Source organism: Falco biarmicus, chromosome 5 (assembly GCF_023638135.1).
Source record: "Falco biarmicus isolate bFalBia1 chromosome 5, bFalBia1.pri, whole genome shotgun sequence".
In the NCBI taxonomy this organism is placed as follows: domain Eukaryota; kingdom Metazoa; phylum Chordata; class Aves; order Falconiformes; family Falconidae; genus Falco; species Falco biarmicus.
In genome coordinates this window covers 23,916,505-23,929,076 of record NC_079292.1, presented here as the reverse complement: position 1 = coordinate 23,929,076, position 12,572 = coordinate 23,916,505, and the positions used below count along the sequence as shown (strand labels likewise).

The window sequence follows — 12,572 nt, the reverse complement described above, 5'->3', positions numbered from 1 at the left end:
TGGGGTGGGATCTGCCTCCTGGGCACTGTGTGAGATGTTTGTCCCAGATTGTGCTGTGACTGAGCTAGAGGAGACCCCCTTGCCTCTGCATCCCAAGCCTGATGGGGACCCATGCCCAGTGCCCAGTTTGCAAAGCCCAGCGCCAAATCCTACAGCTGCTGCTGAAAAAGCATCACTGTGCTCCTGGCACACATCTGGCGACTGCAAAGGAGCGATGCAGTGCTGAGCGGCTGCACAGGGCTTCCAACCATGCACTGGCAATGCAGCAATGTAGAGGGCCCCTTACAGGGGAGAAACGTGCTTTTATTTTGGCTCCCGCTGTGGTATGGATAAGCTGGACCCTAGTCAGGTCTAGAGCATCTGATGGCATGCTTTGCGTTTAAACTGGTGGGTGATTAATCTCCATTCATCCGTTTGATGAAATGGTGTTAATTAATAGGATTGAGTAGTCTGAATAGTAAAAGAAAAACACCTGCGAACAAGAATGGTGGGAAGAGAACAAAGTCTGTTTAACTGCTACAGAATCCAGCAGGTCCCTGGACAGAATCTGACCATATTTTGCAGTGGTGGAGAAGTCAGCCAGGACACAAAGGATAAAACCAGATGTATTAAGATAGGTCAAGTTTTTTCATATCAGAAATATGAGACAGAAAAGTATCAAAAGGTTTCCAAGCATCCCAGGTTAATTCCAGCTCAGCAGACAATACAGAAGAACTCAAAGAAATTAAATAAGGAGTTAGGCAATGCTGGAGCCCAGAGAACCAGTGAGGAGACCCAGCAGCAAATACAAGGAGTGACCATAAAGAGGGAGCTGACACATCGAATGCACTCCACCAAATACCTCCTGCTGGGAAAAGGAAGCCTCTGAGGTCTCTGTCCTGCCTCTTTCTTTCCCCGCGGTTTTCTCTGGGGACAGATCTCTTGGACGAGAAAGATCCCATGCAGCAAGTTACATGAAACAGCTGTGCCACCATTACAAAATACAATACTGCCTAATGCTATTAATAAGCACTTAATGAACTCTCCAAATAGTTTCAAATGTGGCAAGTTCACATCATTGAAGACAATTAAAAACAGCCTTTGCCTGAGAGTAGGTTGTCAGGCCGCATCCAAATGCCGCTGTCTGCATTAGGGCAGAGCAGAGGTGATGCATCAGGCGGGATTACGGAACCTGTCAGGGAAGCCGAAGTGAATCAGTTGGGATTTCTCAAGTGTGTTGGCCTGATTCTCAGTCTGTGCCTGGTTTATTCTGTTTAGATATGGTTGGACTGCCTAGATTAATTACAGGACCTAGATCTCTGTATTTTTAAGGTAATTGATAAATGGCAGCATGAAGCCAAGGTGTCAAATGTCAATACTGCTGGGAAACTTGAGGTGGCCAAGTGTAGGTACAGCACAGTCATCCCTGAGGTTGAAATGCCACCCGAAAGCACAGAAAAGTAGTTGAAAGTCATAACAAGCATCAAAAAAATCCTGAGTAGTCAAGGAGCCATGTCAAACTCCAGTAAGAGAACATACTAATAAAGGTTTTGTCCACCCTGTATTCACCAGGCTAGAAAAATGAACTGTATTTCGAATCGTCTGAGATCACATCTGGTCAGAGCAAGGTGACCATGCAGGGTCCCTGTTCAGCAGCTTTTCTTACACCGGAGCCACCTTTGCACACCAGTGCCTACAAGGCTGCCACACTGCATGGAGAGCTTCATGTGCCAGCAGAGCCTAAAGATCTCCCCTGTGGGGTCTCAACAGTTGCTGGGAGAGGGGTAGTTCATCCGTATAAAGTTCTGGCAAGGATTTATTTTATTTCTCTTCATTTATGCTTTCCATAGAAACTGCTGATATTGTGCTGGAATAGCAAAATCCTGTATCTGTCATTCAAAACCCAGACTACTTTGGGTTTTCAGGGGTTATGCTTTGGAGGGTTTTGTTTTTCAAAGCTCTGGTGGAGGATTCACTGGAAGTGGACACTTTCTATAAACATTTTAATTTAGCTACCCCCCCCCCCCTTTTTCCCTCATAAAAAGTATCTGTCAGAAGTCCTTGATTAATTCAAAAGGAACAGCCTGGGTAAACCTTGAGTGCAGATACTCGCAGATGTTCAACGTACATCAACGTACATCTCTTAGCTGGAAGTCCTGGAGACACACCAGCAAAACCTGGAGCAACATAAGCTGCCACTAGAATGTTGTCCAAGTTACACAAATTTACATTCCCTCTAGGTTTACTGGAACTCAGCAGCGAATTTGACCCACTGTACTTTTTTATCAGCAGCTTTGCAGGATGCCTGAGGAAATTTTTTTAGTCCAGGTGCACAGTCTGTTCGTTTAGCTAGATGGCCATGATGAGAAGTTTAATCATCTTTAACATGCCTACAAGGAAAATTATTCTGAGCAAGTACAATGCTGGAGGGATTTTTGAATCCCACAACTCTTTGTCTTCAGCCTCAGAAATGTGGAATCGGTCTGGCTGAACGCATACCAAAGCTGGACATTTATTCATTGCGACATGCAATGCAACTGCTGGTGGTGGCAGTAGGCAAACAGCCATGGGCCAGGAGGGCAGAAGATGCCCCATGGAGGTACCCAGCCACCTCGCCGCTGTGGGAAGAGCAGGAGCGCCGTCTCCAGCTGTGGTCCCCTCCATTCTGTAGCATGCTACGAAAGAAACTCATCTTTGCCCATGTTCCTGCCTCCAAAAATAACATTTCTAACTGTGTTTCTGGCTTTCCTTTTAGGTATGTCTCCATCCACTCTCTGTAGTTTTGTTTCATCTGCTTCTTCAGGCGTTTCTGCGGTAGGAGGGGACCGGAGACCCAGACCCACCACAGTGACCACAGTGCATACAGGGAGCAAGTGAGAGCCGGGGCGGCACGGAGCGGGCAGGCGGCTGGGCTGGCAGGTTGCCTCTGCACGATCCCACCCTGCGGTGCACGCTCAGCGAAGGACTAGAAGAAAGAAGATTTTTTATGGCCATATTTTATACTGCAATTCTGAAATGTTTCATTTATCACAAACTGCAATGACTCCAAGGGGAACGGATCTAACAGTCTCTGGTGCTGTACATATATATACATATATATAAATATATATATATATGTGAGTCTAGCAATGTTCTAACTAATGAACACTCATTCTTTTCCCCAGTGATTTACTCTTTTCTCAGTGTAGGTAGCAGTATATGTTCTATTTTTTTTTCCATTAACTATGACTATCTCAACTGGATTATTTAAATAGAGATACTTTTCTGAGCATTTTTTTTTCCATTTAAAAAGTACTTCCAGTAATGTCCCTCTTTCCAGTTTCCTGGAGGATAGGCTATTTCTGTAGGTAGGATTTGATGTTAACTTTGCAACATGGGAGGATTCCAATGGCATGCCATTTCTCACTCCTCTAGTTGGACTGCAAGTCTGTCTGGCTTTAGTAGAGCTGTTTCAGCTCAGATTAAGAAACCGCTGCTTTGCCTGCCCTCCTCCTCCTTGAAAGCCATGGTGAGAGTCAAATTGCCACCAGCTTGGGAGTCAGCTCCCCTTGGCTGGGGATCCGCAGCACCCTTGTTTCAGAGGAGAGGCAGGTACATGGTGCCAGTCAGGAGCTTGCCAGAGCTGAGCAAGTGGAATGACAGAGCACGGCCCCATCCGGCAGCTCCTGTCTCACTGTGTGTTGTAAGTAGAGTGAAAGAAAAGGAAGACGTGGGGCCAGGAGTCGTAGTGATCCTGTGCCACTGACTTGCTGTGCTGCCCTTGAGCAAGACATTTAACTCACCGGCCACCTCCCAGCCTGGTCTCTGGCATGGGGCGCATACAGCCTGAAGGCTTTGTGCCAGAGATGCTGAGCACCTGCAGCTCCTCGGGGCTTTGCCTGGTGTTGCTGATGCTCAGCACCTCCCAGAGCAGACAAAACTGAGTATCCAAAACCAAATAGAAAACTTTGAACCTTAACCTCTGCGTGCCTCGGTTTGACCCCCAGGGAGAGGGGTGATGCTTGAGCCCCTCGGTGGAGAACTCGCAGGTTCATGGGTGCGAAGTGCAGGACCTAAGGTAGCTTTGCTCCACCACACTTAGCTCTGGCTGAGGGATGGCAAGGAGCACTGAGGTGGGAAAGCAGGACCTTGCCTGGAGGCACAGGCATATACAAGGGCAGTGGTGGCACTGCCTTCCCCTCCTCCCCCCCCAGAAGCTCATCTAGAAAAGCAGGCTTAATTTCCCCATTTTTTTAATTACATACACTTCCCAGGCTCCATGTGCTGGTGCATCGTGTAGGAACAGCCACCATGACTGTTGTGCAGCTGCGCATTGAAACAGAGAGGAGATCAAATCTGCCCGGATTTGCTGAAGGGCTCCAGGTTACTGCTGTGCCACTCCCAGCTGTGATTTTCCTTTGAGAAGGAGAGAAGGGAGGCAGGCGGCAGAGGCAGGCACCCTTCCCCAGCTGCTGCCAGACTCTCACAACCCAGACAGGTCCATGCCCCACCAGAGGCACAAGCCATTCCCTGCACCATGCTCTATTGCTATGCTTGCCTCATTTATCCTGCACAAGAAATTGTGAAAGCCAGTCACAGGCACAGCTGAATGTATCAGGCAATAGTGACTATGCTGGGAAAAGCCACAAGATAGATATTTTTCATTGAGACTTCAAAATCCTGCTTCATGTGCAGTCAGTTGGCTTCAACCAGCAGAGCCGGGATTTCATCCGTTGTACTTGCAGTGCTAAGAGCTGGAAAAGCAGGTGACAGTGAGCGCTGACTTTGTTTGAAATAGCCGCTCTGTTGGTGGCACTTAAAGCCGTCACACCAGATAGAACTCTACTTTCCTTGGTATTAAGCTGCTACCCATTTTTGGAGGGATGTGGCACATCTGAGTGAGCCCCTGGGAGCCCCTGGTGCCCCCCACCATGTTGCAGCTGGCAGGGATGCTCATGCAGAGAGGCTTCAGCTTCAGCTCCTCATTTTAGAAAAGATGGCAGATACAGGTCTTTTGGGGGTTGGTAGCAGAACTCCATATAATTTCCCTAGTGAGGACTTCTGACCGGGATTTGGGCAGACCAAAGGGCAGGGGATTTCCTTGCTGCCACTCACACTCCTGTCCCCATCCCCTGGCCATTGCCACCATATACTCCTGCCCCGTTGACAAAGAGTCAGAAGAACTTTATCGGCATGTAGTCTCAAAGCTTTTTATGTCTTGCTGCAAAGGTATCTGAAAATGAGTGTCATTCATACAGCTCAAACTCATTCTAAGGATACTTTATTTTGCCAGCCTGAGTAAGGAAACTTTTGTTTAGGAGAGACTCCTATACCAAGAAATTTGGGTTATTTTGAACCCCTATGATTTCATAAGCCCAGCTGGCCCTATTCTGCTCCAGTTGCAGGGATGTAAACAGGCAGTCTCCCAGTTTGGCACCAGTGGAGTGGAGTTCCCCACATTTACACATGTGCAACCAAAAGCAGGATTTGATTAGGGAATATTTTTGTCTTTGTAGAGTGGTTTCAAAGGTTAGGGTGCAAACGTTCACCTCTGCATACTCTCCTGAAACCTGAGGTCTGGTTTGAACCTGATGTAGGTGCTGAGGCTGCTAATCAAAACACAGCATCCAAATGTGTCTTGCAGAAAAAAAGAAAAGCAAATGGATTTCCATCTGCAGAACAAAGAGCAGTGATGGGAGCAAAGGCAGACATGCTGTCCTGCAGCTGGGACAGGGGTGGGGGGCCGAATACACTGCCTGCCTCTCCTTGCTGGATATTTTCTGTGTTTTTTGTTGGGAGGGTATTCTTTCCTTCCACGCTTGGAATTAGGGTGATTTTTTTTTTATCTTCCTGCAAGTGATGTGTAATTTATTATCATTCTCTTTGGCTTGATATCAACTGCTGGGATCTTAAGACAAGAAACAGGAGCACTTAAGAGCAAAATAGCTTCTTTCTGCTACAGTTTTGGGTGGTGGGAAGCTCTTCTTTTGTATCAGTGAAACACAGCTGAAGACCTGACTGGGGTTCACCAAATACTTAGAGATCTGTCCTATGATTGAGTCCTGAAGTATCTCTTGGTTAAAATTTCTCAGTTTAAATCTGGATAAATCTGTTAACTAGGACGACTTAGCAGCACCCAGACCAGATTTATGGAGGAGGCTGGAGCCGTTTGCCCCTCGACAGCACAGCTCGGTATCACAAACCCTCTGGCATCGCTTGCTGGGGACGCTCCAGTGCCGTTGTGTGTCCTTCCCCTGCCCCAGTCCACTTCTGCCCAGCCACTCTCACATGTGAACGCAAAAAGCCAGGAGTAAATAATGTGTGCGTGTGGGGAAAGGGCTAATAGTCCCAAAGTAGCAGATTCCAAACAACCCCAGCTGGCCTTGCCATGAAGGAGTAGGTAGAAAAATCCCTCTGGGCTCTTTCCCAATTGACTGTCCTATCAAACAATGTGTGATTTGCTCCTCACATGAGGACTTCAGCCTGGACTCACGTGTCTGTTACCCTTTTCTGCTTTACTTTACTGGTACCGATGTGTTTTTCCTTTGTAACTCATTTTCCTCAGCTCCTTCCCCTTCTTTTTCTTTGCTTGCAGCTTTGATTGTTGATTTTTACCTCCAGAGTCACAGAGGCCATCTCTGATGCCAACACCAGTACTCTTGCTGGGAAAACAAACAAACAAAAACAATAAAATCCAGAAAACCTCCAGCTGGCCCCTTAGCCTGCAGAAGAAGTGGTGAGGACAGGCTGCCCGTGAACTCTGCGAGCTGAAAGTCAGTATTGCCGTGGCAGGGGCTTCCGCTGCTGGTTTTGCATGTGACTTCATTCCCAGTGCATCTTAACTTTCTGCTGGATCACCCCTCTGCAGCACGAGATGGATATCAGCCCTGCGGCACGGCTATTGGGGAAGTGGGAGTATGGGGGAAACCTGGCAGTGATGCTTTCCTGAGACTGTGTTACTCTGCTGGTGATGTCTCTCCTGTCCTGGTTGCTATTGTACAGATGCCATTAGAGTAGTGGGTACAGAAAAAAAAAAAAAAAAGAAGAAAAAAAAAAAAGAAAGAAAAAAAGGTAAAAAAAAAGTAGGACTTTACCTATGCCTTGTGTGTCTGTTATGGTTGTGGTGATGAAATAAAACCGAACAATGGCAGAGGTTCGTTCCTGATACGAATCAAACCACAAAAAGGGGTGTCAGCCCGCTGGTAGACAACTGCATGTAATTCTGCAGGAGGCATTAGACAGAGGTTTCTGCTGTGCATGTGTCCTGCATACCTCCATGGCTATTGACAGTATTTTTTCTATAAGCAGTTCTCCTTTTGGGCCTCTACATAGCCCTGAGGGACTCTGGGGCTTGTCCAAAACATTTCCCAGCCCTGGGAGCCAAAACAGCCCCTGATCTCTAGCTTTTCTCCCCAAACCCTCTGCAAACCAAAACACGAACCTCAAGGGTGCCCTTGAAATGCAGTGGCAGCTGGCTCCAATGCTGCCCCTTCCTCAAGGGTCACCTTATTTTTAGGAAAATAAAACCCCGTGAAAAGCCAGACAGCTTTGGCGAGCAGGGAGAATATTGTCCTTTGATGTGAACTTGGTGTTAACTACATCAGGTATAGGGGAACCCGTGCTGTTATAGCCCCCTGTGATAGCAGCTCGAGCCCTGAGCCACGCTGGGTGAACACTGCATAAAAACACCAGACCGACTTTGCCAGCAAGATCACGCAGACTGTGGCCTGTTGCTTTTGGTCTTTCCAAATAGTCAGGGGATTCATCTACTGGCAAAATAACAGCTTCTAGACTGAGCCCCGAGGTACAGAAGTATCTTTCTTTCAGCGTATGGAAATTTTCATTTAATGGGATCGCTTGTGTTCTTGCTGCCATGTGTATTTATCTGTCTGAATTGGGACCTGAACGCATCCCAGAAATTATTCATGGGAGGGGAGTTTTGCCTTCATTAGCATGCTTGTTTGCACCAGAAACTTGATGCTAAAAGTTATGCTCATTCAAGCAAAAAGCGGAAACACGGAGACTCTGGCATCCAAGGAAAACAGCATCAAAACCAAGCACGGAGGATTATCTGGCAAATCATGTCAGCAATGGCTGGGCGAGGAAACGGCAACCTGCTCACAAACATTGCACCAACAGAGATTCCCCTGGTAAATCTGTCATTCCGTATTTCTTGCCCAGCAGCAGGTTTTACACAATCCCTTTCATTTTTTCCTGCCTCCTTGCAGCTGGGTCCTGCCTTCCATCCTGTCTGCTGGGGTGGTCTGATCCCCATGACACACCTGTGTGCGCGTGTGTGCTGGCGCGTGTGTGTGCGTGTTGTGGCCCCAGGGATCACAGATCCCACAGGGGGGAGATCAGACGTTGGTTCAGGTTTTTTGGCCCAGCTTTGCATGGTTGGGTCAAAGCTCTGTAAATAGTGTCTGTAATGGGGGATAAAGGCTCTTTAGCCCAGACTCTGGTGTTCAAGACTCCTTCCTCACCATGAACCGTGCCACTGCTCTGTCCAGGTAGCTATTTTTTTCCACCTCTTCATAAACGATAAGGTCAGAAAAGCACCTCTTACATTTTTTCCATACTCCAGAGTGGAATCAGGGCATGTACGCTCACAAGCGTTGTGAAAAAAACAAAAACCCACAAAAAAACCCCACTGCTGAACTAATGATGACATCAAATGTCCAATAAATGCATGATACTGCACTGCATGTATTAAACTGCTGTTCACTGTTTCTGTATTTCCCAAGCCTTTTCTTTATGCACATTCAACCCGACCTTGTTGGATTTACTTCTATGTTTTGCTTTTAAATGACTCAGCGTATCTGTAACTCAAAATCCATTGTTAAGTTTAAGTAAATGCAAAAGCTGATGTTTTGTAAACAAGATACTGCAAAGCCTGGTAATGTATTTTGTCTTTCTGTTGAGTGCTCTGCAGCATGTACAGGAAGAGTCACCATCCAGAGCAGCTTAAAACTATGCAGCAGTCACGTACACACAGCTAGAAACAGGGACTTGGGGAGGGGAGTATCCCTTTTTGAATGCAATGCTTAAAAATTTGATCTGCAACAAAAATTCCTTCGCTGGGTTGTTAAAGCTCAGGACTGCCAAGAAGCATGTCAGTGTGTCTCTTTGTTTTTTCTTTTTTCTTTTGGTTTGTTTTAGTCAAAATTTAGACTGGTTCACTCAGTTCTTAGTATTTTTCTCTTCCTACAAGGTATTTCTTTCTCACCTGTTGCAGATTGAACTGCATTTTGGGGACCAAGATGCTGTGATTCTTTTTGCCTGCACAAAATAGGGCAGAGAGCTGAGCCGATTATCCCATCCCTTCCAAAGCATTACCACCTACATATTAGCACTTAATCCTTGAACCCCCACATAGTACCACCATTCATCCATGGAAGAGTTTGGTGTGGCACTTTTCCTTCTTCTACATGGAAATCATGCCCTTGCCTTCGCTTCTCTTAATCATTGGCCCTTTTTCATTTGTGCAGGTCTTTCTAAGGCCACATGGGACTTGTAGTAGCTCTGGCCCAATCCTCTTGCAGGCCTCAGCAGGGCACTGGTCCCAGCTCCTGGGTGGTTACTGTGTTAGCATGGAAGATGCTTGAGTTCCTAATACTCAAAGCAGAGCCATCTGAAAGGGCTGGGAAATTGCTCTGGGTTCCTGGCAATGGCATGCCAAGCAGTGGGGTTGGAGAGAAGGTACCACACCAGTGGCATAGGGAGCAAGTATCAGTCCTTGGAAGGTATGCAAGTGACTGCTCCATGGTGGCTGAAAGCACCAAGCAGTCTTGAGCCTGCCTTCAAGGCTGGTGCTCAGCCAGGATGCTGTGCCATTGCTGAAGCACTACAAGGCAGCATAAAAATCATCATTTATAATGGTTGTGAATCAGTGCGAGTTCAGATTGCTGAGGCAGCGTGTGGTGCAATGCTCCATGAGGAGGTGGACATGCGCTGTGGTTCCTGGTGGGTGGGAGCTTCTTCGGGGGTGCTCAGAGCAACTCTGAGCTTTTTCCATCTCTCATCTGCATCCCCTGAGCCCAGCATGGCATCACATGAGCCATCTTACTAGATCAAGCTGTAGCATGGCCCCAGAATAAAAAGCGTGAAAGTTTGTAGCTCGGTGGCAGATACAGTGTGACTCACGTCAACACAACATAGGCGTCCTGTTGCACATGGGCCTCTAGCTGAGAAACAGCATTTTGGTCGGTTTGGGCCTTTTTTTAGATAGATACTTGATTTGGGTCAGCAAACAATGAGAAAAAAGCCTAGCCTGCCCAAAGCAGTGACTCCCCAAATATCCCTGACTGTAAAACATCTCTCAGCTGACTTTTAATGAAAATGCAAGCATGTTTTCTACAAAGGCTTAAATCTTAATCAAGGAATGTCAGTGTGCCTAATATTGCAGGTCTTGTGATTGATACCAGTTCATAACAGCATCCATGTCCAAAAAGAAGAGAGAATGTGTATTTACTCCATGCATGTATTAAGGCATTGCAAAAGTTTTATCTGCATAATGAGTTTGCAATACTGCAAATTGTTAATGGGGCTACATCGCAAGTGGTTCTCTGCCTTGACAATCATGTATACATATCAAGATTTCTATCATAATGACAATTTAAAGGGATGACTAATTGTTTTCCTCCAATAAAACCAATTAAATCACCCTGATGTGAAGTCTGATGTTTTTGAATGCATGAGTCTCCACCCACATGCAAGAAAGCGAGTGAATAATTTTTATGGCTACTCCACTGCTCTGTTACATTTTGAACAATGATGTCACTTTATGTCCTAAAGGAGGCTAGTGAGATTGTATTTTTTTCCCCCATTTCACTCCATAGGGAAATGGATAAAAACATGATTTGTCCTTCAGGTGCTTCCTAAAGCTGCCATTGGAAATGATGCTGAGTGTCAACGTACAGAGACATGGCTGTCTCCTGGGCACTAATATCTCTGCAGAGCTGAGGAAAGGGTATGTAGTTGTTGGAGAGCCTTTGAGCTGGTCCTGCTGACTTACACAGCCTATGGTAGGAATTGTGAAAGGAGATGTGATTTTCACTAGTCCCTTTGCAGTCAGCAGTGGGCTCCAAAGACTGGTGTGTGAGCTCCATTGCTGGTTTCCTTTTCCTTCAGACCATGTTTCCTGGTGTGTGTTATGACTTGGTTTTTTTTTTTTTATTTTCCCCCTCTTATTCTCAATTTCCCCACTTTTATTTCTGCTTTTCTGGCTTTCCACTCACTGGCACACAAGAATTCCTTTCCTTTTTAAAACAGCTGGCAAAATCACTATGCCCAGGCAAGCATTGTTGGGCACCCAGCCGGGAGGCGGGCCCACACTTGAGGTCAAAACTGTTTTAGACATCCGGTTGAGTATCAGCTGGCCAACCCATAGCAACATAAAAACAAAGGCAAATTACTGAAATAGCTTTTATATTGTGAATGAAGAAACAGTGACCAGAACCAATCCAGTTGCTCTTTCAAAGCTGTGGTATGCAGCTGTGGCAACAGAACTAGTATTAGATGCTGGGGTCTACCAGGAGAGATGTGACAACCTCCTATTTGTGCTCTGGAAAAGCGCATCCATGGGAAGGTACATCTTTGGAAAAGTACAACCATGTACAAAAATGCTGGCAGGAGGTGTTGGAGGCAGAGTGTGACAGTGGGGCACAAGTGCATGATTTGCAGTTCCAAGAGGAGCAGGAGATCCTGTAGAAAGACCCTGCAGTCTTCCCATGTGACACAAGCCTGAACTCTGACCATCCCTTCATATTCAGGGCCACACTCCCAACTGTGTAAGTTAGCTGTCCTGGTTTGGCTCAAATTCTGTAGACTTAGAGTAGCTGAAGGTCTATGCCTTATTTCATCATGAAATGAAAATCTCAATGAGGAAAACCTTCTCATGGTTTGGTTTTAAAATCACAGGTTCCTCTGTAGGCTCAGTGGTCACCCAGTGTGCACTAAGCTTCTCCTAGCTCCCAGTGAGACAGGGTAGAAGATCACTGTAGGTGAACGAAGGCAGTGGGTTGATTAGCATTGATAATATGCAGCGGTGGCCTTGCCTCTTCTATGGTAGGAGATGTGATTTTTCACTAGTCCCTTTGCAGTCAGCAGTGGGCTCATAGACACATTTTGGCAGTGGGTTGATTGACATGGATGATGTGCAGCTGTAGATTGTTCCTACTAAGTGGTTAAATAGCCCTGAGGCATGTAGGAGGGGAGGTGGATGGAGGAGAAGCTTGCAGAGGGGAGAACTTAGATGTAGTAGAGAGAAGAGTCTGGTCTGGTCTGGTCTGGTCTGGTCTGGTCTGGTCTGGTCTGGTCTGGTCTGGTCTGGTCTGGTCTGGTCTCTGGAGGAAGGAGAAACAGCATGGACAGTAGCATGGTAAAAGCCTTGTTGTAGCTTGCTTGTGCTGTGACAACTGGTGCCCCGTGTGAGGCAAACTGATTTGGACATTTGAACCCTATGTGATATCATGGGTAAAAAAGACTGTAACAGCGGTGCCTGGTGTAGCTGAGCAGGGAGAGCCTGTGATCTGGATCACATAGAGGTGAGCTGTTGATGAGTAATCAATATGGGCGTGTTGCAGTATTTGCTGTCCACCATAACTCAAATGGCA

At 46.5% G+C, this 12,572-nt stretch overlaps 1 protein-coding gene across 3 annotated transcripts in view; it reads left to right on the top strand.

Moving 5' to 3' along the window:
- The window catches only part of CAMK1D (calcium/calmodulin dependent protein kinase ID), a 230,405-nt gene extending 219,784 nt beyond the window's left edge, over positions 1 to 10,621 (top strand). Inside the window, exon 11 of one of the 3 annotated variants that reach the window (XM_056340359.1) lies at positions 6,554 to 10,621. In XM_056340359.1, the coding sequence (XP_056196334.1) occupies positions 6,554 to 6,600 (47 nt within the window). In that variant the 3' untranslated portion in view covers positions 6,601 to 10,621. Of the gene's footprint in view, positions 1 to 2,734 lie in introns of all 3 variants that reach the window. The other 2 variants (XM_056340360.1, XM_056340358.1) reach the window with 2 other exon arrangements.
- Positions 10,622 to 12,572: the final 1,951 nt, after the last annotated feature.